Source organism: Eptatretus burgeri, chromosome 11 (genome assembly GCF_056783735.1).
Source record: "Eptatretus burgeri isolate ZD-2024b chromosome 11, Ebu_testis_v1, whole genome shotgun sequence".
Classification (NCBI taxonomy): domain Eukaryota; kingdom Metazoa; phylum Chordata; class Myxini; order Myxiniformes; family Myxinidae; genus Eptatretus; species Eptatretus burgeri.
The window spans coordinates 8,695,188-8,717,834 of NC_140971.1; the positions used below are offsets into that span (position 1 = coordinate 8,695,188).

General features: G+C 44.8%; 2 protein-coding genes across 6 annotated transcripts in view; one reads left to right on the top strand and one right to left on the bottom strand.

Annotated features, from left to right (window-relative positions):
* On the top strand, window positions 1–17,242 carry LOC147016450 (protein FAM131A-like). 2 transcript variants are annotated; one of them, XM_085845120.1, is made up of 5 exons: window positions 1–367; window positions 1,512–1,549; window positions 8,930–8,996; window positions 12,584–12,805; window positions 16,611–17,242. In XM_085845120.1, the coding sequence occupies exons 1-5, from the start codon at window positions 337–339 to the stop codon at window positions 16,895–16,897; spliced, it is 645 nt and encodes a 214-aa protein (XP_085701246.1). In that variant the 5' UTR covers window positions 1–336; the 3' UTR covers window positions 16,898–17,242. The 2 variants fall into 2 exon arrangements, with proteins under 2 accessions (XP_085701246.1, XP_085701245.1); XM_085845119.1 differs by having other exon boundaries at window positions 2–367; window positions 1,509–1,549.
* The window catches only part of LOC147016451 (uncharacterized), a 25,687-nt gene continuing 17,356 nt past the window's right edge, over window positions 14,317–22,647 (bottom strand). Inside the window, exons 1-2 of one of the 4 annotated variants that reach the window (XR_015049054.1) lie at window positions 19,645–20,350; window positions 14,317–15,892 (exon numbers count right to left, since the gene is read on the bottom strand). Coding sequence is in view for 1 of the 4 variants with exons in the window: in XM_085845123.1 (XP_085701249.1) it covers window positions 14,888–14,985; window positions 15,789–15,892 (202 nt within the window). In the remaining 3 variants the exon portion in view is untranslated. Of the gene's footprint in view, window positions 15,893–18,970; window positions 20,351–22,647 lie in introns of those variants that run through there. The other 3 variants (XR_015049053.1, XM_085845123.1, XR_015049055.1) reach the window with 3 other exon arrangements.

Here is a 22,647-nt window from a genome sequence, read left to right on the forward strand (position 1 = left end):
AGAGACAGAGAGAGAGACAGAGAGAGAGACAGAGAGAGAGAGAGAGAAAGAGAGGGAAAGGGAAAGGGAAAGGGAAAGGGAAAGGGAGCGAATCCTTTCTTCATCCCGCTCCCTCCTCACGTCTCATCCCACCATAAATCTCTCTCTCCCTCTCTCCTCCCTCTATGAACCTCTCTCCCTCTCTCTCTCTCTCTCCTTCTCCATCCCAGTGTCTCCCCGAACGTCGATCTCCTTTATCTCGCTATTACACCAAGGGGAGTTCGTGTCCAGCAAGAGAAGCCCTCCCACTCCTCCCTCCCCTCAAATCACGTCCCTCTCTCTCCCCGCCCTCAGACAATGGGCTGCATTGGCGCAAAGGAAATACCAGGTTTGTCCGTCTCTCGGTGTCTGTCCCCCCTCACCCTGTCTTCCTCTCTATACCCTCCATGTGTGTCCCTCCCTTGCACCCCTCCCCAGCTTTCCCCTCAAGCCCCTCCACCCCTCCCCCCCCCACCAACCAGTCACTTATATTCATCCATCAGTTATCACTGTACAAGCTCCTTCATGATGCACAACAATGTGTAAACGTCACAATCGGTGCTCGTTACATCACATTATGGTATTGTGCACATTTCGTTTGTCATTGTTTGTCCCATAGTTTTTAGGGAATTGTTGGGTCATTATAATGGGCATTGTTGGGTCATCATTGGACACACAAGGTGCACACGACTCATAACTGATGATGTGATGTGTAAACAGATGCAAAATAATTAAACAACCTCACGTTTAATTAAATATATATATATATATATATATATATATATATATATATATATATATATATATATATGATAAATGAATCGTATCGTTATACCTACAAGCTACAACACCATTGTATATTTGGTATAGTCCCAAATACCGTGCACCTGGTCCTGGTCCTTGTGGGATGTAAACTTGTCCTTCAAGATGTCCAATAACATTTGAGCTCGAGATACAATTCTATCATGGGTGCTTGTAATTGGCTGTTATTTTAAGATTCATGAAATGACGGTACTTAATTACAATACCTGCTGACTGTTGTTTATTATAATAGATAATTATCTGCCATCATCACCTTCACACTTTGGCTTTCGCTCGATTCCTCGTAATCCCATCTCCTCGACTCCTGTAACGGGACATCCCCTCTGGCTCCTCCCCCTTTTGGTCCTCCCCCCACAAACCACGCCCCATTTAGCCCATCCTCTCTGGCTCCTCCCCCTTTTGGTCCTCTCCTACAAACCACGCCCCATTTAGCCCATCCTCTCTGGCTCCTCCCCCTTTTGGTCCTCCCCCCACAAACCACGCCCCATTTCGCCCATCCTCTCTGGCTCCTCTTCTTTGATCCCGAATATTTATCATTTCACATTCACCACGTACTCCTCATTATGTAATTGCCCCTCCTAATCCCCATAAACGCTAACACTCCTGCCCTAACCCTTCACTCATTTGCACTCTTTCCCCCTCCCTTCTCCACTTCAACCATCCCAAAGAAGTTGGAGAATCAACTTGGGGAACAGAGGGAACAGAACAGGTGAGCAAACCATAGTAACATTTTCGTAAGTTGGTTGTTTTCACTTTGATGTGCTCAACTCGTGCTATTTTGGACCCAAATTTTGATGTCCAGGTGTTGTAATGTCGAGGCTGAACCACAGGTATTTTTTTTTAAATCCAAACACGTGATCAGGAGCTGGGGCTGCCATTCCAAGGCAAGGCAGGCGATGGGAGATTACACAAATAATGGTATTCATGGACCACTACCCCCATAGGGAGAAGGGCGTGCCATTTCCCTCCACTGGGATGAGCCATGCTGAGTTCTTCCTCTTTTGCTCTGATGAAGGGTAAAAGCTCGAAACGTCAGCACCTTGTAATCCTCCACGGCGGTAACTCCAAACCATTTTATGATTAATCTTTTAATCATCAAAGACTACTACGACTACTACTTCTTTTTCTTTTTCCTCCCCACCTCCACTCCACCCCATATAAGCCAAACGGTATTTTGGATTCAAACCCTGTCGTCCTGTGGTTGGCATTATCCAAGTACAGTACTTCCAATGATTATCGATCACACTCAGAGTGTAACTTATGTGTGCGTCATGATTGCCATTCGTTGGTGCCAAAAGGCTTGGTGTACACTCTGTGCTACATTTACCGAGCCTTGGGAGGTACGTGGCCTCAACTGCTCTGATTATTACGTTTCTCCCCTCTGTGACGTCATTGAACTGTTCATCAGCTTGTGCTGCCTCGGTTTTCCCCATGGATGAATCAGGATTCAATGCCATCTGTGTTTTTCAGCATCTTGCAAGCACAACCGCATGGCCGGCTAGGTTGGCCGTGTTTTGAGTGCCACCGCACCGAGTGCAAGGTGCTTCAGCAATAGTACGATGCACTGTCCTCCAGGCACCAAGTATGGTGGTCTCGCGCCGGAGCTGGAGAAAGTCGACATAATCAAGATGTTTTTTATGAGTCCGAGTCTTACACCGTCTGAACCTACATCACCTAGGCAATGTGATCCTTTTGGCCAGAGGCCAGAGGTATAGCTAGGGACACAAGTGGCCAGAACTCTTGGCCAGTCCTGAAATATCAGAGTCTTTGAACCAATGGACCAAACAGAAGATAAGGATTGGTCGATTTCATCTGGTGCTCATGGCATTTGTTGGCCTGCGAGAGTGCAGCTAGTCTTGCAGAGACTTTTCCCCGAATGACTTAGCTTTTAATGGCTCGGCTTCACGAGATCTTGTGGAAATGTAATCCACAAATATGCACATATTACATCTTCCATGCCGTGGCTGTACCATGATGCGTGCACGACGTACCTGTGCGCTAATCCACCTGTATTTTCAACATCAAACGAAATTCCTTCCATGAACCTTGGAGCACACAATCCTAAACCTGTCTCCTTACACTATCTTTTAATGTTCGAGCTGTCGTGTTATTGTAAAAAAAAAAAAAAAAGGAATCAGCCTTCATCTTGTAATCCAGTCAAATTCATCTTAAGGATGGAAAGCAACTCATGGAAACATTCCTTTCTTGTTGTAATTCTTTGCAGAATTCATGAGAGTACTACTCTCATCTACTATAGTTTTGACTGTAGCATTTTTGCCTGGGAAAGGTTGAGCACCTTCTCTCAACAGTACCTTTCCTTGACTCCCAGCAGCTCCACGGCAGGACACGCGGTCCCTCGGATTGACGATGGTAACCTAGGTGGCCCATCTGCTAGCATTCGTTTCTGGAGGACATTTAAGGTCTCATGGTGTTCTCCATGAAGAATAAGCGATCGATTATGGCCAGAACCCTGAACAAACTCCAAATTCCTGCCCTAACCCCAACCAGATAACTCCGTTGGGAGCGCAGCAGCACTCCCAGAAATGATGCAACAAGCAGCCAAATGATTCTGCACACAGATCATTGAAGGAACCTCCCCATGTGAATGCTTTGTGGACAACGGGGCTTCAAATGTCTTTAAGGATGATGTTGGTTTCCTCAACTCGACCAAAGAGATTCATTTACAGCAAAAAAAAAAAAAAGAGGAAAAGGAAGAGGAGAAGGGTTCAGTATCCGAAAATATCAAAGCCAGCCGCTGTTCCCAGAATATCAACATTTTGATTGAATTAAGGTTTAGTTAAGTTTGGATGAACAAGGGGTTAAACTTTCAATGCTAAGGCAAACACATCCTCGTACTGATATCGAGTTAAATCCAGTGCGAGGGTACGTGCTGTAAACCATGGTCTTTATGACACCCTACTCACTGTCCGTGATCACCTCGTTCAAAATAGCCGGTCGTCGTGATCTCAGCCAAAATCCATCCATCATCGGGACAAAGTCAGGTTCATGTTTCACACGTTGAACTGAAGCGACCCTTGCCTTCACGGGTAATAATACTTCTGAGTTCTACCTACAGACAAAGGGATTTGCACACTCAGGTTTAGCTTGCCCTGAAAAACAAATCTGTGGAATGAGTTTCAGGATAAATCCTTTCAAGCACTGGATCTCAAGAGCTGACAGGATGGCTTGGAGGAACCCACGCTCACCTCTAAGTTGTCTCACTTGGGTTTGAATCCCGACCCAGTTAAAAAAAAGACCCTATCCCGGTGTTTCACAGGCAGGGTGATCCGTCAAATGTGTGTGCCGTCCCTCGGATGGATCTTAAACGAGCGTTCCGTCTGCCAGCATTCATTGGTGGATGTTAAAGATCCCACGGTGTCCTTCGTGAAGAGTAGGTGAGCTATTGCCGGCACCCTCAACAAATTACAATATTCCTGCCCTAACCAGCAGAGGGCATTGGATCAGCAACACAGCCATGTCCTCAGCCAATTATGCTACCCTGTACATCCTTGTGCTGCATACAAACGACGATGACTGGACCTCGAGTGATGTCACAATCATGATGCTTTATGACGCTTCCAGTGATGCATCTCTTCAGGTTCTGATGTACCAGGCTCTGTTAAAGAGCATCAGTGTTGCCGAAGCAGTTTCTTGGCAAGGGTTATACTGCCTGGTTTGCCATTGCCTTCCCAGCAGTAGTTAGGGCCGAAATTTGGAATTTTTCATGGTGGCGACGATGTCTTGCCTACCCTTAGTGAACGATCTTTAACGTCCACCAACTAATGCCGACAGACGGAACGTCCAGTTTGACGTCCATCTGAGGGACGGCACACACTAATTACCATGAATCACACAGCCTGTGAAATGCAAGGATGACAGTTTATATATTGCTGGGTCAGGATTCAAACCCAGGCTGGACAGCTTCGAGGTGAGTGCGTGTACCTCTCGGCCATCCTGCCAGCCCTCATGCATCTTTCGTGATACCTATATAGTGATAGCGAGGCTTTAGTCCATCATTGGTTGTGCCATCTGTCGGCAGAATGCATTTCAAGATGCAAAAAGAAGGGAAAATTGAGAAAAAAAATCTCTGCTAAGAAAAATGTGTTGGAGCCATCGTCACCAAGGCGGTCAAATGGAATGCTTGGTATATAATGTATACGTGTAAAGGCTGGATCTTAAGGGAAACGCATGGCTGCTGTACTCGTCAGGTCTAATGCTCCCCTTTCTCCATGCAATGTGCAGCTGTGACAAGGAATCCTGTAAACACTCAGGCAGAACATCAAGACATCGATTAGTTGATTGTTGACCTTTTCGAGACTAAGTGCAGGACAGTACGTCATGCTATGATAGCATTACACTTAGCGTGAGCCTCTTTCCACGTACCAGTTAATGTACAAAATAATCTATTAGAAACGTTATTCACAATAATTACCACCTTCATAGCAATCCATACATCATCGATCACAATGCTTTAGTTACAAGAGCAGCATGGAGGGCATCAAATGTCAATCACAGGGTCCACACAGTCAGCGTGGTCAAGGACAAACTCCGGGGAAACAGGTGCATCGTCGATACCTGTGATCAAACCGTACCTTTCCACATATATCATAACTGCCTTGAGTAATACCTGTCTTGCCTTCCTCACAACTCCTTTTACAAAGTACGTAAGGCTGCTGCAGCATTAAATATTGTGGACTCTCCGCCATAAATAAAACACGAACATGTATAATTGTTGATGCAATTGTTTGGACCGTTACAGTGTTCATTCCAAGTGCCTTTTTGGCACGAGGGATGTTTAGAACACCTGATTGCAAGTTTGCACGTAAGGTAATTGCTTCATGCAATAATCGTCCAGCAAGTGCAACTCATGCACCCTTAGCATTTAGAAGTGACATGAGCAAATTCCAAACAGCCTTTCTGAGACAGTAGCTTTTGCATCATCCAAAAAAAAAAACCACCGATTACATTATTTACCAATCCATGACAATGCCACGTCTGTCAGAAAATGAGAGGAATGCAAATCATCGGACACCTTCAAGGAGGGTCTTCCATTCGCCACGTTTCAAGGCTCTTTAACATGAGGAGAGGAACTGCTTATGATCTCAGAAGACGTTATCAAGCGATTGGATCAACAACTGATATATGCCAAGAAGTGGACGTCCCAGGATAACGATTCCCGCTCAGGACCGATACATTTGCAGGCCCCATCTACGCGATAAGTGGCAACACCATATCGAGGGGTCGCCGTGATGCAGGTGTCCATGCTCGTCGTCCTATCCTGCATCCACAACTTGCACCGCAGCACATCTAAGCACGCTAGCAGTCGGCAAATCAGCATGTCCGATGGTAACGGAAGCAATGGGCAAGCGTTATATTGAGTGACAAATCCAGGTTTCTCCTTGAAAGCATGATCGTCGGTCTATAGCAGACGCAATGAGCGACATTCCCCAGTTTGTCCAGGAATAAGCAACTTTTGGACGTGTAAGTATCATGATGTGGGGTGGTATTGCTGAAACCTTTTACGCCAACTTGATCTATATCCATGGCAACCTGATGACAGACCGATACATTAATGGGATCTTACAGAACCATGTGTCGCTTACCCTTCAACCACATGATCCAGGAATGATCTTTATGCATGATAATGCTCCTGATGACAGGGTCATTTGAAGAAGGAACGTTCTTGTCCATGCCAATGTTGATGTCGTGACATGCTGTCCTGCCGTCTCGCCAGATGAAGTCCAATTGAACATTTCTGGGATATCATTAATCGACACGTTCAAACCTTGCCAAGACAGCCGCAGACCCTCGGTGAGCTTTAACATGAGCTGATTGGGATGTGGAATGCCATTTCCTGGCTCAGATTTTTAGTGCTTTGGCAGTCAATGTGATGACTGTACATTACAGCGATTGCTGCCGGAGGTGGACATACCCGGTATCGACATTGTTACTTCCACGTTGGATCCATACGTGAAAACATTAACCACAACGCAGCATTACGTCACAATGAAATGGGCTTGTAATTATTCAGTTCTGTTAGAGGTTTCCACCTCAATCCGTACCATGATATTAAGTCACATAAAAAAAAAAAAATACCATCAACAACAATCATGTTTTTTTTTTTTTTAATGGCAGAGAGCATATTTGTATTATTTACTTTGATTATGGCTGTAAAAAAAAAATAGTTAAAAGAAAATGGGAAGGTCATGATTGGTTGAGATTTTTGGAAAAAGGTTATCATCGTCATCAGCATCACCAAGATCATAATCATCAGCAGGCTGTTTTCAGTCCACTGCAGGACGAAGCGCTCGCTGAATTTGATTTGGGCCTATTGACATGCTCGCCACGCTTACCAAACGCGGGATCAAGAGAGAGTTTGCGCAGGTATTAGTAATTCATTCCTTTCGGGTGCCAGAGACAACTCATGAAAGACACCGTGGGATCTGCCAAGTTCACCACTGAGCAATGCTGGCAGAGGGATTCTCTGGCTTAACATCCTTCCGACAAACGGTGCACATATCGATGCCTCGTCCTGCGTGCACGACACCAGGATGACAGTTTGGAGCTGCGTCGGAATTTGAAGACAGCTCCTTTGGCTTAAGCAAATTAATAATCAAAATTAAAATATAGAATAACAGAAAAAAACGATGAAGAATGAATTGCTGAGAAGTACCACTTTCACATGAGGGAGATTGGTTGTGGTCAACAGAAGCGGACTGACTGTCCAGTAAAAACTGACCACTTATCCTCCTGCAGCTGCACCCACAACTACAAAGTCTTACTGCGCACCTCATCTTTACCTGCATCCTCGATTTTAAAGTCTTCTTTGAAGCAATTCCACAGAATGTGATCAGAATTTTACACGTCGTGTTTTGTTACCTCCGCCACCGCAGGTGCACAGAGGTCCTATTTCAACCCCTGTCTGTCTGTCTGTGAACAGGTTGTCTCGAAAAGTTGTGCACAGATTTGGACGAAACTTGGCAGACAGGTTGTGTGTGTGTGTGTGTGTGACAAGGACGAATTGATTCGATTTTGGTGAGGATCTGGATCCGGATCAGGAAACAAGAAATTTTTTTCATGATTCTTCCACCATTGAGAGGCCAAAAACGATGTATAGCACAATATCTCAAAAAGTTTTGGATGAGCTATGACGAAACAAGCTGGATGAGTCGGGTAGGTGACAAGAACAAGCCGATGAGATATTGGTTGAGGTCCGAATCCAGATCCAGCCGATCAGTGGGCTACAAAACGTCAATTGTTCAGCCTGGCAGAGGTATGCGCTCCACAGAGTTCCGTTCTCATTCATTTTGCTTCCTCAAACCCCTTGGGCATGAACTGGGGGTCCAATCCAAAAACAATCATTAAATATTTAATGCGTCGATTGCATTTTCAAAGTTTCATTAAACAATGTTTAAAAATGTGCCCATAATTGCAGTGTTTTTTTTTTTTTTTTTAATTCCACCTTTTAACCCCGTACAAAGGGACCCCAGGAGGCAGGGCGAAAATGATGCTGCGCTCACACCCTCTTGCCATATGCTGATCATAACTACCAAGTTTGGTAAATTTCTGCACAACCGTTCAGGAGGAGACAGCGTGATGGACAGATGGAGTCCATTATTGTTATACATCACCCCCCCCCCCTTTCACAGTGTACGAGAGAGTAACTTTAGAAATGTGAAATTTATAGCAATTTGCAAAATATGAACAATCATCCATCTGTCTGGGATGGTCTCATATCCGAGGGCAGATCAGTGCTGCTAAAACAGCTCTCTTGGTAAGGATTCCACTAGGTGGTTTGCCATTGCCTTCAAAGCAGTCGCCAGGGCAGGACGTTCGAATCTGTTGAGGATGTCCATGTGCTCGCCCACTCTTCGCGAAGAGTACCGAATGGAGCGCCAATGAAACGAGGCCTTCAAAACTGAGCCGACTGTAAATTGCAATGGATGTTTGTGAATGGATCCACAGCTTGGTTATCTTCAAGTAAAGTGAAATAATGTTTTGGTTTCTTATCTTCTTCATGTTATGCACAAGTCGCACTGTGTTCCATACAAGTGTACATGTTTGCTGTGTTGCTTGTGTTGTGCTCCAGGCCACGTTTCCCGCACGCAGACGAAGCATGTCCCACATCGGTGCACTGGCAAGAGGCTCAGTCGTTGGTATTGTTCACTCATCCTCCATTACTACCACTCTACACTTCGCTAATCCTCAACTACTTCCACCCGACACTTCTCTTGCCATAACCACAGCTTTACCGTTCGCCAACCCTGCATAACCACCACTATATTTTTACGAATCCTCCTTACCACTCCTCTACCATTCACCGATACTCCCTAACCACCGCTCTACCCATTACTTGGCGTAACCACATCTACCTTACACTAATGCTCATCATCACCCACTGCCTTTACTAATCCACAAGAGCAACCGCTCTACACTTCACTTATCCTGCCTAAACTACCAATATACTTTTCACGAGCTCTGTTTACCCATCACTCGAGTTTGCCATTCTTTTTAAACATAACATGAGACTCCTTTAATGGCCTCATTGCCTCTGACACTGAAGGTGGACGGAGGTTATGTTTTCACACCTGTCTGTCTGTCTGTCTGTCTGTGAGCAGGACATCTCAAAAAGTTACGGACGGAGTCGGACAACATTTGGTGGACAGGTTGGATGTGTGACAAGGACGAATCGATTCAATTTTGTGCATGAGTTGGGTAAATGACCAAGAACAAGCGGATTCGATATTAGTTCAGGTCCGGATTCCAGATCCGACCGATCAGCGGATACAAAACATAAACTTATCAGCATGGCGGAGGTATGCGCTCTACCGAGTGCTGCTCTTGTTCATTTTCCTTTCTCAAACGACCTGTACTGTTGTATTTTCCTTCCCATTCTGTAATGAATCCTCCATATTTATTGTTTCACTTTCCTTTCGTTCGGTATTCCTCATCCATTTCTGAGTTTGCTATAGTCACCCACAAGCCTTGTTCGACGGTGATCCGAACACAATAATTGATAATGTTTCCTTATCCGTGTAAATTTGCTCTTCACAAATAGAAATGTCGTTATGACTTATTAATGCCACAACCCAGCCTCATCATCGCTCGGGCAGTTCAATAAATCCGAGTCGAATCATGGAGGCTGCAGATCACTTTAGGGATGCTTGTATTACACAAATATGCTGAGCAGATCCAGGCCAAGTCGGATGATGAGGTCGGTCAGGTTAGGTTAACGAGTATTCTCACGAGACGCTAGCGGTCGCCATCTTGCCTTGATGTTCAAAGGTAAATTCTATGACGAGTGCCCAAATGTGACGACAACAATTCCCTAAACATTGCTCGGCTGCTGCCTCAGTTTGGCAGCGCGAACGGCACGCGGTTCCTGATGGATTGGCCGTTCACAAGGGTCGGAAGCACATACAAGGGCCGACGATCGGCCTCCCCAAGAGGAACTACTGGCTCCTTGTTAACCCTCATGATGGACAAGGACGGCTCGTGTGTTGATGTCAGCATGGATCAACTCCTTCAGACAGTGAGAAATGACTAATCCGCATCAAGAGAAACAACACGTACTTGTACATCTTCAAACGATGGAACATAAATGTATACATCTGTTGAACATCATCATCCACCCAGTCTAAAACGTTTAACCGTGATCTCGAGCATGTCCTCGGAACGTTCGAGTTTACCAGCAATTCCATCACACTTGCACAAAGGTGTGAAAGTTTCTCGACGCAAGAGAACCTTGTAATCGCAAAACCGTCCCATGATAAATGGAGCAAGTGCATTGAAGTCAAGGAACATGGCATTGAAATATATATTTATATATTTTTTAACTATTCCTCAAAATATGAAGAACAATTCTTTGTGGTGAACATGTTCCCCGTAACCATTTTGTATTTGGACTTCTTCCGACGAACGGATGGAATATTATTCCCTGCTCCGCGGACGCAACTCCTCGAGGATAGAGTTGCACACGAGACCACAACTCTCACCACCCTCAGCTCCAGGACAGTTTGTCGCCTTTGTTCAAAGACTCGATTCTTCAAATGTCAAATTTAACAATAACCTCACGGAATGAAATGGTCTTGTACGAGCGCGCCATGTCATTCCACTCGAGAAACACGAGAGAAATGCCAAGATCTTCAAATCGTTTCGGGAAGAAGGTCAAGGACACTCTCACAGTCGGGGGAGTCGCACTGTCCTTCTTCAACCATAGTGTGGGTGTCCGTGTCTCATCCCTCGTTCCACAAACGTGGTTAAAAAAGAAAATTGATGCACCGGGTCACACCTGCCATCTCAGGACATATTAACACTGTCCGACTCTTTTGTTCTGTTGACAGTTCTCGTCAACGTGTCCGAAAATGGAATGAACAGTTTTTCCACAACATGATCTTGATATGCAATGCAATGCTTGGTGCGAACCATCTCCATTTACCAACCTGCACAATAAACATCGATTACAGGGGATCTGAGAACGCACAATCTATATTGAAGTTGATATGCCTGTGGACTCACACACTCACTGAAACACAGAGCAACTACTACAGCCTCTATCAACACTTCAAGAACGGGCGAGGCAAATAAACAAACTGTCTCGTTGGTGGGGTATTGACCGAAGCTCCAATCTCTTTCTGAAGCAAAGAGTTCCCTGTCGCTCCGAGAGGATCGTCAAATAAACCCACCCTCCGATCCCTCCGGGAGGATTCGTCAAACGGACCCACCAATATACTTCCTTGGTCGTCCACTGGAATAGGTTCAGTCTCCAGAACTTCTAGGGCCTCACTGTTAGTCATGACCTTTCTTGGGCCGACCACTTCACAAGATTCACCCCCAAAGTGAGTCATAGACTGGGAGTTGTGTATCATTCCACGTAAATCCAGGTAAAAATCAGATACTCTGTCTGCATATCCTTTTTCCGTACCTCAATGGAGTACTGCGCTCTGCTATGGGCTGGCACCCCAGTATTGCATATCTCTATCTCTCTCTCCTGGATGCTGTGGAATCTAAAGCTCTCAAAATTGCTGGAATATCTTGTGATGAGGCCGAAGCACAGGGTCATGTTTGCAAGCAGGTTGGTGATCTTTGTTTTGTGAAATATGAGGTAGGATCATCATCATCATCATTATCAACATCAAACCAGCCTATTTCTGTGCACTACAAAATGATAACCTGCGTCGTCTCACATTGAGGGCCGTTTGACATACTCGTCACACTTGCCAAGTGTGTTGGTGATAGTCAGGGCAGGAATTTTTGAATTTGTTGAGGGTGCCGTCGACACCTCATCCACTCTTCAACGGAAGACATCGTCGGATCTACAAGGTCCACCAGTTACTGTTAGCTCACATGACACCCAGTTTAACGTCCGTACGAGGGACGGTGCAATTCGGACAGGAATCGCACTCAGTCGAGACAACTCAGACACAATTACGCCCGACTGGACTTGCATGAGGAACGTACGCCCTTATAAGTATCAATAGCATGAAATTTGAAGTGAGGTCGACTTTCAGAGATTAATGTTCATGAATACCGTATGAAGGGTTCATAAGAGTTGGGAAGCCGTATTGACATGGCAGTTTATTTTTTGTTCTTCAAGCTGATTCTCTGTGGTTTGCAAACTCTAAAAAGTTTTTACACAATTATTCTGCCAGTTTCTTACAACTAAATCAGGCTTCTCGAATTGAAATTGAATGAGGGGAACCATTACCTTTTCTTTCTGCTTTGTTTTTCTCCTCGTGTACAGGTATCTCCGGTTCGTTCTCCGCAGCGGTTGCTGCTCACGTCACGAGGCCAACAGGACTCGGACACGGCCGATTAGCTCACGCGCTCGCATGGCGTGGCGTGGCCCCAGCCCCGATCGGGGCAGGTCGTCCACGCTGGGCTCCACCCATAGATGCACCACCACCTGCCAGTCCATCCCCAGACTGGATGGACGATGTGAGTGCTGAAGCACGATTTGCTGAAGGTTAGTGCGAAGCCTGCCTTTGATTATGTTTTTTTTTTTTTTAATATTCCTTTTTCACTTTCTCCTTGCCTTTGTTCCTGCTGCACGACCCGATACCGGTCTAAAAGTCCTATTCGGGATTCACAGATGGCGCGACATGCGGTCGGCACGCACTCATCAATACGTCTGTCGTTGAAGATGAAGGAGTTTGTCAGGAAGGAAAGTGCATAAGAAAATGCCAGGAATTCTGCAGAGATGGAAACCTGGCTTCTCCATACCCAGAGCTAAAAAAAATCTGACATTTGGGCCTCACAGTGACTTCGGATGAAATAGAAATCACGGTCTTCACTCATGGAATCTGCTCAGGTCACGCAGTCTCGGCCTGTTGATAGTTTCCAGTGCTTCAGGCTGTTCTTCAGAAGTTCACGACCCGTGTAGTGGTGAAACCAATTCTGGAATTGTACCACCACAATGTAAAAGAAGGTCACAAACCAGCCGGACACCACCATGCGAGCGCGAGTTCCTCCAGAATTACAGACGGGTTGATTCGCCCTCCTTCCTTACGGAAGGGCTAATTCCCCCAGTTGATAATGACTTGTAATACCCCACCATCGCACTGGGAGCAGCGCTATACGATACATATTTACATGGAGATAATTGAGGTCCCTCTCTCAACCCTCCCCCCTCCCCCCTCTGTAAAAGTCTCTCATGCACACCTCGAGTATAACCACCAGTTTTCAACTCATTCCATCCGGCAGTCGAGGAGCACATGGAAGTCAAACAACCGCTTCTCAAATTAGAGTACGATGACGACGATGTTCATTTGGATGAAAAACGTCAGGAACCTTCCGATACATAATCTATAATCGATAACACAACATTTGATTATTATAGACAAGTAAAATCTGAAAACATCATGTTTTATACACAACATTTGATTATTATAGACAAGTAAAATCTGAAAACATCATGTTTTATACACAACATTTGATTATTATAGACAAGTAAAATCTGAAAACATCATGTTTTATACACAACATTTGATTATTATAGACAAGTAAAATCTGAAAACATCATGTTTTATACACAACATTTGATTATTATAGACAAGTAAAATCTGAAAACATCATGTTTTATACACAACATTTGATTATTATAGACAAGTAAAATCTGAAAACATCATGTTTTATACACAACATTTGATTATTATAGACAAGTAAAATCTGAAAACATCATGTTTTATACACAACATTTGATTATTATAGACAAGTAAAATCTGAAAACATCATGTTTTATACACAACATTTGATTATTATAGACAAGTAAAATCTGAAAACATCATGTTTTATACACAACATTTGATTATTATAGACAAGTAAAATCTGAAAACATCATGTTTTATACACAACATTTGATTATTATAGACAAGTAAAATCTGAAAACATCATGTTTTATACACAACATTTGATTATTATAGACAAGTAAAATCTGAAAACATCATGTTTTATACACAACATTTGATTATTATAGACAAGTAAATTCTGAAAACATCATGTTTTATACACAACATTTGATTATTATAGACAAGTAAAATCTGAAAACATCATGTTTTATACACAACATTTGATTATTATAGACAAGTAAAATCTGAAAACATCATGTTTTATACACAACATTTGATTATTATAGACAAGTAAAATCTGAAAACATCATGTTTTATACACAACATTTGATTATTATAGACAAGTAAAATCTGAAAACATCATGTTTTATACACAACATTTGATTATTATAGACAAGTAAAATCTGAAAACATCATGTTTTATACACAACATTTGATTATTATAGACAAGTAAAATCTGAAAACATCATGTTTTATACACAACATTTGATTATTATAGACAAGTAAAATCTGAAAACATCATGTTTTATACACAACATTTGATTATTATAGACAAGTAAAATCTGAAAACATCATGTTTTATCAATTACGTGTTTGAACAGCAACGATGTGCGCACGGAATGGATTAAATAGTGTCCCGTTAATCGTGAAACGTACCAGAACTCCGGTTCAATTGGATTCTAATCTCCGTGAAACATATTTCATATCCGCCAAGAAACGTGCCCAGTGGCGACGATAAGCTCAGGGAAAGCAAAGCTGGATCGTGCAAATTGCAGCAGCTGCAGAGGACAAGCCGTCCCTGGGGAAGCCACGGGGTTTTACAATATGATACAGGACCTAAGGTCTTGGAAGACCCGTCGCACGCGTGTAGACCAGACAACACGGCACTTTCACAACATCAGGCATTCCAGTTTTCCTTCTTGAGAGTTTCCTTCTGTATCCATCTTGTCCACCCCCATGCATCCTCTGCTGACCCCCAGTCATCCCCACACCCATTGTTTGTCAAACTTTCCCTCCGTCTTGTCCTTCATCCCTGCCGTGAGCGTTCCCCCTCCTCCCTTCTTTCGACTCTTCCTTTTGTTATGTTGTCTCCTAATCCCTTCAGCGTCCATGCTCTTCCATGAGCCTCGACTCTGTACGAGTTAAAGAAGAGTTTAATCTCCTTTTATTGGACCCTTGTGAGCGTCTCGTTGGTGTAACTTTTTGAACACCCGACATATGCTGCTACGACAGGGGGATATGCGGCCAAGCTTGGAAGAGCCCCTCAGTTGGGCATTGTAATAAATAACGAATGTGGTTTAGTTGGATTTATGCTGATTGCCGACTATCAGCGGTTTGTCCTGTCATTGTAAACGTGACAAAACGAACGACTCGTGCATCTCGACTCCAAACATCTGCTAAGTGGACACAGTCGTATTAATAATGCACAAAATGTTGGGAACAGAATAAAAATGAATATTTCAACTCCCAGGCTCATGAATTAATACATGAGCCCTCTTGTGCTACTTATGAAGCCATTGTGTTGCGTTTGTACTCCCATCGTGACAGTGATTAATGAACAAGGTAAGCAAATGCAGTGCAATGGCAGCCCCGGAGTGTCACCTTCAAACGCTGCACCCGGTGGATACCGCTTACACAGTCGGACGAGTTTGATGAGGATGAAGCATCGGTCAGGTTGTTCCAACGAAGGACCTCTCCCTCTGTTTCTGAAACACAAGAGATGATGATGATGATGATGATGATGATGATGATGATGATGACAGGTAGTCATAGTGCGAGATTAATGGAGTGCGTTTGTGACACGTCAACGGCAGCTTTGCCTGCGATTACATTTCACGCCCATGATTCCTCCCAGACCATGCTCGGGGATTCAGGTGAAAAAGGCTAATTTGCTCTGTCTGTGTGCTGTGTTCTCTCTCCTCTCTCACCTCTCTCTCAGTACGTGCCAGCACTGCACTTTAGCAAAGCATTGTGGGTAATTTGCTGGAATTCATGGCTTTTCCGGCTTGTCAACTCGAACCACAATTCTCTCTTCGAAAGCTTGCATGCATCACAGGTCTGGATTCTTATGCCGAGATGCTTCGAGTGAAGCATCCCCGTTGTTGGATGAAGGAGTTTGTTTGAAAAATGAAATCTTCATCACGACGCGGAGCCATGAACTTAACCGAGAATTGAATTGCTGATCTGGTCAAGGGTTTCAGGAAATTCCATTGTAGATGAAGATTTGCGTCTCTTTTTAAATGTACAGTTGAGAAAATTGTTGCTTCGGGCAGTTTATCGAATATTGTATTTTTTTTTCTCTGGTTTCTAATAATCGCGGAGAAGCTGTTACCGTATGTGTAAATATATAAATATACAAGTGATTGTAAATCGTGTGCCTCTCTTTGTCCCCACTCCACCTCTGATGCCCTTCTACCACCTCAGCCGTCCGCAGGCAATTTGCGTTCTCCGAAGCTCGTCTCCTCGCATGGTCCAGTCCGCTGTCGCCCCCTCTCTCCCCCACCCACACATCAGAGTCTCCAGCCCTCCCCCCACAATCACCCCCTCTACCCCAACTCTCCTCCCATTCTGCTTCGCAGTCTCTCTGCCAGTCTCCAGCCCTCGCCAGTTCCCCCAGCCTTGGCTCCGCGCACACCAATTCTCTCTCTCCTGATGCTCCTCCTCCCCCTCCTCCATTCTCACCAACACCGAGTGCCCAACTACCAGCCTAGCACCTCCTCTCACAGCCTTCACTCATCCTACATCCTCTCTTCTCTTATCTCCGCTCTTTCTCAATTTTCCTCCCTGTTGTTTCTGTTTCTAACCTTCTACCCCTCACCCCGATCTTCATTCCTCTCCATGTCGTGCTTGAAGAGCAAACCCAACGTGTTGGGTCCTTGGGCTGAAAGCTCTCGCTGAGCAAACCCGAAGCCTTTACTTAAGAGGCCGGGAGCACTACACTTGGAGCAGTCTTCCATCTTAACTCTTTCTCTATGCATGAAACTCGAAAGCATGACAAGTTTATTTATCATTCAATAGTATATATAATAAAAGGTTTGATATGAACATTGTGCCCACGGAGTCTGGAGTTGTGAGTATTTACACCTCACTTGGTTGCACTCACTGTTCAAAGACTTAGAATCAAATTACGAGTTGTTAGACCGGAACGGAACTGGCAAAGAGTGTCCACGAGTGGATAAGAGTGTCCGCGAGTGGATAAATCTGTCTCTCTATCTCTATCTCTATCTCTATCTCTGTCACTCTCTCTATCTCTATCTCTATCTCTATCTCTATCTCTATCTCTATCTCTATCTCTATCTCTATCTCTATCTCTGTCACTCTCTCTATCTCTATCTCTATCTCTCTCGCTGCTCTCTCTCTCTCTCTCACTCTCTCTCTCTCTCATTCTCTCTCTCTCTCTCAATCTCTCTCTCTCTCTCAATCTCTCTCTCTATCTCTCTATCTCTCTCTCTCTCTCTCTCTCTCTCTCTCTCTCTCTCTCTCTCTCTCTCTCTCTCTCTCTCTCTCTCTCTCTCTCTCTCTCTCTCTCTCTCTCTCAATCTCTCTCTCTCTCTCTCTCTCTTTCTTTCTCTCTCTCTCTCTCTCTCTCTCTCTGTCACTCTCTCTCTCTCTCTCTCTCTCTCTCTCTCTCTCTCTCTCTCTCTCTCTCTCTCTCTCTCTCTCTCTCTCTCTCTCTCTGTCTCACTCTCTCTCTCTCTCTCTCTCTCTCTCTCTCTCTCTCTCTCTCTCTCTCTCTCTCTCTCTCAGAACCACAGTCCCCTCCAGATGGAAATGTCATTTTGCGTTTCTCAAGCGTTTTGTTCATGTAACGGTGAATGACTAACATGACCTGTTTTATATGGTGGGATATCATATGTGGCATTTGTACAACCAAACATGTCCCCATGGACTCGGCTCGTTGCGGAGTCCAAACACACCGAGGGTGCCTCGGATCCAGTGACTGCTGCAAAGGACGATGGACGCCAAACACAACGTTAACATCACCTGAACAGCTTCAACCTGTTATATTATTACATGAACACTCATTTACTCTCTTCTTCTTCTTCTTAATTTGTACAAAGCACAAGGTGGAAGGTTACATCATTGGCCGAGGGTGTTGCTGTGTCACTGATGCAGTGCCCTCTGCTGGTTGGAGCAGGAATTTGTAATTTTTTTCATGGTACCGGAGATAACTCACCAATACTTCGCGAAGTACACCGTGGGATCCTTATAACGTCCACCAATGAATGCCGGCAGATGGGACTCCCGTTTAACGTCCATCCGAGGGACGATGCACACGTTTGTGAATCGCCCTGCGATGACAGTTTATCACTTGCTCGGGATTCAAACCCAGGTTGGACAGCTTGGAGGTGACGTACTGTCGGTCGGTGCACGTACTGCTCAACCGTCATGTCAGCCCCGATATTCTCATGGTATATGGTGATGGATCCTTCAAGGACAAAGCACACATTGGCGTTGACCTTAAAGATATATTCCTCATGTCCTCATCCCCTTATGTATGCACAGATTGCGAGACCCCTGATGCAGCTTTTCATGGGGTCTCACAAGGTGGTGTAAATAGAGGTAGCACACTAACTTTTAAGCTGTCGAGTGAGTTTGATTCCTGACCCAACTATAAACTGTTGGATTAATTACTTTCAGAGAGGGCTTTGCATCACAAACGCACAATCCATCTGATCGAAGTTAAGCTGGCTGTCCCAACTGCTGACATTATCTGGTGGACCTTAAAGAGCGAGTGAAGAGTACGTGAGTAGGTTTGTGAAATACTTCTGCCAAAATGTTACCAGCTGACCCCACAAAACATTGGGGTAAGTTGACCCGTTGCCGAAGTAGTAGTGGTAGTAGTAGTAGTAGTAGTAGTAGTAGTTTTCTGCCACCAATCTCAATGAAGAAGTCAGAACCATGTCCCTGGACAAATCTTTGGCATTTGTCACAGTCTGGCGCGCTGCTTTGCTTGCCAAGCTCTCCACCTGTGACAAACAAGGTCACCTTCATTATGGGATTTAAAGCAGCATCTTGGGCCCAGCGTGTAGTTCCTCATCTGCCCAAACGACCTCTCTGGCGTTCCAGAAAACCCTGTCTTCCTTTCTGCAGATTACTCCACACTGTGTCGTCAAGTATCCCGTCCCTCTGCTCGGCACACAGCAGCTGCATCGCTCTCTGTTGATCTGGAAATGATGAAACGTGGGTGGTCTCATATATAGAACAAGGTTTTCGACCCCGGCAATCCAATCTCACCTTGTCGCTCCAGAAGAATCGGAAAACAAACCCAGCTACAGTATCTATTTCTAATCAGCGACTGAAAGAGATTCAGTCTCTTGAATTTCTAGGCCTCACCCACCATCAGCTGTGACCTTTCCTGGGCCACAAGAGAAGAACTTCCCTGGCCTTTCCAAGGCCAGCCGCCCACTGGGCCTCATCCAAAATTCCAAGCGTTTCGTTGAAAAATCGAACTTACTTGCAGTCTACGAGGACACCGTCCATCCCTCAAGTGGAGGAGTGCTCTCGCAAATGGGCTGCAGCCCAAGCATCACACGCGTCTCCTGGAGTCTGTGGGATCTGAAGATCTCATAATCATTGGAATCTCCCACGAAGAGGCCAAAACACAAGACTTGTCACTCTGACATCGCCGATAGGTCGGTGGCCTCTGTTTTTTTTTTTTTAACCACCTCTCCTCTGGTTTTGCTCTATCTGTCTGTCTGTCTCTGTCTTTCTATCTCAATCTCTCTCTCCGCTCCTGTTCGTTCACCGTCTCCAAGAGATGTCCCACTGCTCTACCGCCAATGCCAAGTTCACACCCTTTGTCACCTTGCTCTTCAAGGTCTTCCATGAGCCTCGATCTATACTATGGGTGGAGGAAAACAAGAGGCGGTTTTAGTACAACATGAATATTATTGTTAATCCCAAAGAACATGTTGCCAATTGAACCATATCAGGATGACAAACATTTATAACACATTTCGTGTCGAATGAACAAGCAATGAACCTTGCACACGACACGGTATGTACGGTACAGATAGGGTATCGGGTTTGAGTGCAAGGAATAACCTTTTACAGGACACAACGATCCCATTCTGAAAGCACTACTTCTCCCATCTCGATTGTGTGCATTCACATTAATTATAAAATTATTATTAATTTATTCAGTTATAATTAACCTCAAAAACCACTTAACCTTCTCACCCCACCCCCCCGCCCCCCCCCCCAATGTCATTCAGATGTTCCATGAGCCTCGATGTCCATATTTGTCTTTGCACCACTGTTTTAAGAATGCAACACACCTGGAGACCATCTATTTAATAAGTACAGTATGTATGGAAAGATTGGGAGTGACAGGGAAGGGTAATGAGGGGATTACAAATCGTTTGTTTTAATGTTGAAGGCTACAGTCATGGACTATGAGTCCTCATCGAGGTCAGGCCTTAAATACAATAGGTGCATGAATACAAAAGTAAGAAAAGAGAGAAGAGTCTTTAGAGTTTTTGAGAAAGAAAAACAATCTGCTTTTTGAAAATGCGTGGAGAATCATAAGTGTTTGGGAAGACTTGAGAAGGTAAAGAGTTCCAGAGTTTGGCAGTGGAGGGGAAGAAACAAACATCGTCCCGGCCCACCCTTGAATTGCCAATGGCCACACAATGATCATGTGTTGTAGTGGCTTGTCGAGTGTTCCTTGGTCTCGCAAATGGTGGAGTTACACAAACAGCAAGTTCTTGCGAGCAGAAACCGAAGTAATATCTGTAGAAAAGAGAAAGAGAGCCTACTACGCGGTGTAATTTGAGCGGGTCGAGTCTTGAGGTCACGTTGGTCGAGTTGACAAGTCGAATAACTTTGGATTCCATTTTGTCCAGTGAGTATGTGGAGCTGGAACCTCTCCAGATGTGAGAGCAGTACTCCATACAAGGACGAATCAATCCTTTGTATAGTTGGAGCAACTGTTCAGAGGAGAAGAATCTTCGACATCTGAACAGGACTCATAATTTGTTCGAGGCAGACTTAGCTATTTGTGTAATGTGTGGATTTCAGGATAAATTTGATGTTAGAGTGATACCGAGGGGGTTTATTGTCTCGCAAGGTGTAATTGTAGAGCTTTCAAAAGGAGATTGGAGAGTTGAGAAGAGTTTTAGAGAGAGGGACAGGACGGATTCTGGAGGTACACCGCTGATGATAGGGAAGGGGGTCGATGTTGAACCGTCAACAATTATGGAGAAAGAGCGGTTTGGAGAGAAAGCTCGATATGAGAGAGCAGAGTGAAGGAGGAAAGCCGAAAGAGGGAAACTTGGATATCAGACCCTCATGCCAAACTCTGTCAAAGGCTTTTGAGATATCAAGGCCTACAACAAAGGATTCTCCATCATCTCCCAAAGAAGAGGCCCAGACATTCGTAATGTAAGAAAGGATATCAATGGTGGGCCTTGCCTTGTGAAAACCATATTGATGGTCAGATAGAAGACTCTGAGATTCAAGATGCTTGAGAAAATGGGAAAGGAAGACGTTTTTTTTTTTGTTTTTTTTTTTGTATACCTTGTCGAGGCTCGTGTGAGAGCGAACACACAACGCACATCAAGGGGGCATGAGACAAGAGGGGAGGGAGTGGGAAGGACAAAACAGTGGGGAACAGAGACATTAGGAGATCTGTGGAAGGGAGAGGGATGGGACGGGGAACATGGGAAATAGAAGATGGACATGACATGACTTTCAGGAAGGAAAGCAGGGAATTTGAAGGAGGTGGGCTTGGGTGGATTATCAGGGGTAGAAAAATTGAGGATTTGGATTGGGGATGATAAGAGGTGATGGTGAACAGCTGTTTTGAATGCCTGGAGGGAAGAATGGGATTGAACAGAGCGAGGGAGTTTATTCCAAAGGTGGGAAAAAAGAGGAATGAAAGAGTGAAGGTGAGCAGTGATTCGTGATTTTGGTAGTTTTACCAGAAGGGAGTTGTTGGCGGACCTTGAACACCCTGCAGAAATATGGTGGGGACAAATCTCAGACACATCAGGGGGGGGGGCGAGACTGGAGAGGAGACGCTGGAAGATAGAAAGACCAACGACCTGCCTGCGGTGAGAGAGTGAGAGGCCCAAAGACTCAGCCTCATCGCGAGAGATGCCGATGATCCGAAATGACGTGATTTCTACAGCGTCAAGCCGATAAAGGTGGGAGGCAGGAGCACCAGCCCAGAGGGGAGAGCAGTACTCCATCAGCATGCGGACAAAAGCTTTGTAAGTGGTCAGGAGCTCAGGAGTGCCAAGGAAGGACTTAGCACGACGGAGGATTCCCAGTCGGCGACTGGCTTTTGAGGCGAGGTTGGAAATGTGGCTTTCCCAGGAAAGATCATGGAAGATAGTGAGACCCAGAAGATTGAAAGAAAGGACTTCTTGCAGAGGATTGTTGAGAAAGTAGATGGGGGGGGGGGGGTGTTCTAAACGGTCTTTTCGAAGAGACATAGTGAGAATGTGAGATTTGT